Raw genomic sequence first — 5,240 nt, 5'->3', positions numbered from 1 at the left:
AGGAATATTTAAAGACAAAAAAAAAAAAAAAAAACAAAACAAATACGTGCACAATATAGGCTGGAGGGAAAACGTAAAACACAAATTGGAATTCCTTTATTTGATCCTAGCAAAAGGACTAGCAAAAGCTGCTGTAAGAACAGTTACCATATTAACGTATTAATGCCACGGCCATGGTAAACTATATGTTACCTGCCACTTAATGTTAGAGACCTATTTTCCAGATTAAATTCTTACAATAACAATTGTACAATATTATCGAAACAGTAAACAACGTCCGCGCGTTGCAAGTCAAGCAAGTGGTGATATTCGACCATGACCCCCAGTACTGTGTGACAATAGAGTTATTAAATCTAATGAAAATCAGAAGGGATGGGGTGAAGAGGTGTATATTCCCATCTTGCATAATTTCCGAAAGTGAACTTTTCATGTAAACTCGCCTACTCAAAACAAACTGCTTCCCACAAACTCGTGACTACTAGTCTCAATGTAACGACAGAAGAGTTATGAGTAGGGCCACCAGTGTAATAATGATTCATGTCAGAGATGAGAGAGGCACTGCAATATGAATTCTGGAATAATCAAGACATTATCAGACTTGCAAAATGGTTTTAAGCAGACCGACAAACTAATGCTGTTATAAATCTGCCAATCAGTATGTAAAGGAGTGATAAAGTTGATGAGTTTGTGGTATGGTAGCTAACTATAAAGTCACCACAAAAGTTTGCAGGTCCGAGACTACGTATAATTTCGTACTAACGGTGTCATGTAGTCCCTCGCACCACCGGAAGTATTAGGAATAACAACCGGAAGAGCTGAAGGAGGGGTGGACGAGGGATACTTGTTACTGCCAGGCACCAAAGAGCTTTGACACTGGGATCGGGAATCTATAAAGGCAGAAGATACAGGAGATTTTGCTCAGACTCGCTCAGGAGGCCCGGAGGGAGATATCATAAAATTGCGATATCTCTTGGTAGGCGACACAATGGACGCCATGAAATCTACTTTGCTCATCCTCGTCCTAGCGGCTTTCACTGTCTCAGGTAAGCACAAAATTCAACTGGCAGTTTTTAACTAGCATGAGCCACTCACTGCAAGCACCCTTAATAGGTAGAGGATTAGTGTAAACAATATCAATCGTGTATTTTACGCAGGTCTAATATCCAGTCTAAACCGCTGGATTACGATTAGATAGATAGAAATTTATCTCCGGGTGAATAAGGGAAAAAGAGACACATAATTACAGAATTGGTTTTTGTCTGAATGGAAATTACCACGAAATCAAACTCCTATTAATAACTTTTCAATCAAGTACATCGAAACACGCGCCCGCGCACACACATGACATCATGTTCTCTGTTTCAGATGAAATCCATGGATTACACTTAGTCTGCCAGATACATGAATCGTTTGTTTTTTGTTTGTTTGTTTGTTTTTATATGTGACTTTTTTTTTCTGTGCACTGTTAAATTTATGTTCTCTCAATTGATTAGGGGCATTATCACTTGTTTATTCTGTACGGGCTAAAAGGCACAATTAGTCACTTATGCGAAGTATCAGTATTCGAGCTACTTAAACAATTAAATTGAATATTGTATGCCATGTTATGTGTCTAAATCAAAGTCAAGAATTAATTTCAGTTGCATGTTTTTGCCCATTGCATATACATGCAAATTGATCAATCGTTTTAATGCACACACCGTATGCTACCAATGAAGTACCAATGAAGTAGATGTGAATGTTTGTACACGTAGTGGTAGAGTAGTTAAATGTCCTTTACGCCTTGTTTTGTAAACATATTTATTTATATCTGTTATTTTCACATGTACATGTACATTATCACTTATATTTTTGTATTCATACATTGTAAATATGTTTGTACTCTCATACCCCGAGAGGGGGTCGATAGAGTCAATAAAATCTTACAATCTTACAAATCTTACAATGACCTGCAAACCAATCCACGGCACATTCAAACAAGACCGGTACTCATTGTAAATGTTCTCGATAAGGGAAATGTGCGTTGAGTTTTAGTAGAAGACGGCCGTAATTGATCACAATCATTTAACGTGATATGTAAGCAAGCAAGCAAGCATGTACGGCGTTTTAAGAAAATGTTGTTGATTGCGCTTGATATTTCATAATCGCAGGACATGCCCGAAGGCCTTGGAATCGACCCCACAGAGGCCCAGGGAGGGAGAGCCCCTTCCATGGGCGTCAAGACGATAGGGGACCATTCCGTGGAAGAGAAGGACCCTTATTCAGACCAGGAGGCGAGGGGCGATTTGATCCTGCTCGGTTCAGTGGGTTCCGACTCCCCGTTGGTTCTGGAGTGGAAGGTGGTGAGATGGGCTCCAGATGGCGAGAGGGAAGACCGTTTTCCGGCTTTTTCCGAGATGTGAGCAGACACATGGGAGATCGTCGCGACGGAGCAGAAAGGGAAATGCCTCCAAGGCCCTTCCACGACATGATGGGACCAGGGAGACGCGGGGAAGAGGAAGGATCGAGGAGATTCCCCCCTCATCCCCACCATCATCGTCACCATGCTCCTCATCCACACCATCACCACCACCACCACCACCACCATCACGGTAGGCACAATGAAAGTGAGAGTTCCAGCGAGGAGAGAGACTACAACGGCACCAGCCCATTCCCCTTCAGGGACGGCTCATTTAGACGACCCCCTTTCTGGCATCAACGTCCCGGCAAACGCAACTGCACTAAAGATGGACGTGGTGGCTTCAGTCGCGAGGACCGCCCTAGTCGATGGCAGTGGAAGCAAGATGGCGGAGGTCGTGATCACCATCACCATGGCAAGCGTAATGAAAGTGAGTGGTCCAGCGAGGAAAGAGACTACAACAATACCAGCCCCTTCCCCTCCAGGAACGGCTCATTTAGACGACCCCCTTTCTGGCATCAAGGTCCCGGCAAACGCAACTTCACCGAAGATGGGCGGCGCGATTTTGGTCTCGAGGACCGACCCAATTGGTGGCAGTGGAGACAAGATGGCGAAGGTCGTGATCACCGCCACCATGACAAGCGTAATGAAAGTGAGTGGTCCAGCGAAGAGAAGGACATCAACGGTACCAGCATCAAGGACGCTCCGTTTCGCCGACCCCCCTTTTGGCGTCAGCGTCCTGGCAGACGCAACTTCACCGAAGATGGACCACGCGACTTTGGTGGCGAGGGCCGGCCCGAACGATGGCACTGGAGACACGATGGCAGGGAGAACATGAACGGCGGTCGTCCTCCTTTCCGACGACCAGGTCCACGTGGTCCCCATGACAACCGCGGAGAATGGTCATTCGGTCGTTGGAATGCCGAGAAACCAGAGGGCGAAGGGCCGTCTCGTTCGGATAGTGAATCAACCACGGCTCACCCTCAGACTGACATTGTCAAAATGGAGGACATTGGAAACGAAAATGATATCTACAAAGTTGACGTAAATGTGTAGTGCATATATTTTCGCCTCATATTTCATATCCTCTTCAGAAAGTGGGCTTAACAATTCCAAACATCTCTGCGATATCCTCCGAGAGCTCAGAACTATATGAGATATGCATTTAGGCCTGTCTTGTTCAAAGGGAAATGGTAGACAAATTTAGACCAATGTATCTTTCTTTTAAGGAATACTTGTGTGACTAAGAAGGCTTGAAATGCACCACTGTCAAATTTCAATGAAAGTTAAAAGTGTTAGTAAGCGTAGGCACTTTGAAATTAAACACTCTACAGCCATGAGGCAAATACGTGTACAATTCGGATGAGAAGATTTGAAGCTGGTGGGAAATTATGAGCTAATAAAATGTAACATAGATTGAAAGAAAAGATAGAACTTTCTTTCAGAGAAATTTATATCCCGAAATGCGGTGCTGATGCATGGGAAGTGCGTTTGTGTTTTATGCTTGTTTGTTTGTTTGTGTGCAGGTGAGTGAGATAATGTACCTCAAATGTTATTTTCCTGCTTAAAAGAATATTTGATCACCACGCACACACGTCACACACACGTCATGTAAGATTTATATATATATATATATATATATATATATATATATATATGAATGTGTTTGTTAAGGTCATATGACAGAATACACACACATACATATGCATATATATATATATATATATATATATATATATATATATATAACGAAGAATCAAGAAATAAACTAGTAATGCATTATTTCGCCAATAAGAATGAGTTTATTGAGCAACTCAACATATGTATATATATATATATATATATATATATATAGGCCTCTCTCTCTTTTTCTCTCTCCCTCTCTCTCTCTCTCTATATATATATATGTTGAGAATTTACGTATTGGCTCCAATATAACGAAGAATCAAGAAATAAACTGGTAATGCATGATTTTGCCAATAAAGAATGAGTTTATTCCACTCGAATTTTTGGTGGCCTCCACCTTCTTAAGGAGTCGAGACTCCTGAAGAAGATGGAGGTCACCGAAAATCCGAGTCGAATAAACTCATTCTTTAATGGCAAAAAAATGCATTAACAGTTTATTTCTTGATTCTTCGTTATATATATGTATATATATATATATATATATATATATATATATATATATATATATGAATGTGTTTGTTAAGGGCATATGACAGACACATACATATGTATAGATGTATGTATAATATACATTATATATATTATGTATATTATATATTATACATACATCTATACATATGTATATATAATGTGAGAAATAGTTCCCTGGGTCCCGAACGTACGCGGTGCCGCATTGTTGGATGCATATAGTTGAAAGAAATTGGACTGAGGCGGGGACGTTGCTCTCGATCTTAGTCTCCCTTTTATTTGTCAAGCTTTCGGCCCGTCATACTTATAAGTGGAACCATGTTCATGATGTAATCACCAACAGTTTATTTCGGCACACAAATTTTCCAGCGATTCGTTCTTTCTCAAGTGTTCTTGATTCTTAGAGAATAACAATATTGATCTCTCAGAATCGAGAACACTTGGGAAGGGCCGAATTGCTCGAAAGTTATTTTTGCCGAAATAAACCTTTGGTGACTACAGCATAAACTTGGTTTCAATTTTATTTTTGACGATATTATTACACCCGGCACGTGGACAACTTACTCATAATACATGTTACAAATATTGAAACACTACACTGTAGGTCTAAAATTCTCCGATTGAATTAGAATAAAAAACTATTTTTATTCAGTCAGAAAATATTAGACCAACAGTGTAATATTTCAAT

The 5,240-nt window shown here is 40.6% G+C and overlaps 1 protein-coding gene across 1 annotated transcript; it reads left to right on the top strand.

Moving 5' to 3' along the window:
* Window positions 1–938: 938 nt before the first annotated feature.
* Window positions 939–3,799, top strand: LOC140239159 (uncharacterized). The gene is made up of 2 exons (XM_072319046.1): window positions 939–1,043; window positions 2,151–3,799. The coding sequence occupies exons 1-2, from the start codon at window positions 986–988 to the stop codon at window positions 3,452–3,454; spliced, it is 1,362 nt and encodes a 453-aa protein (XP_072175147.1). The 5' UTR covers window positions 939–985; the 3' UTR covers window positions 3,455–3,799.
* Window positions 3,800–5,240: the final 1,441 nt, after the last annotated feature.

This window comes from Diadema setosum, chromosome 2, assembly GCF_964275005.1.
Source record: "Diadema setosum chromosome 2, eeDiaSeto1, whole genome shotgun sequence".
NCBI classification, from domain to species: domain Eukaryota; kingdom Metazoa; phylum Echinodermata; class Echinoidea; order Diadematoida; family Diadematidae; genus Diadema; species Diadema setosum.
Note: the sequence above shows the minus strand (reverse complement) of the source record. Positions and strands in the feature narration are given on the sequence as shown.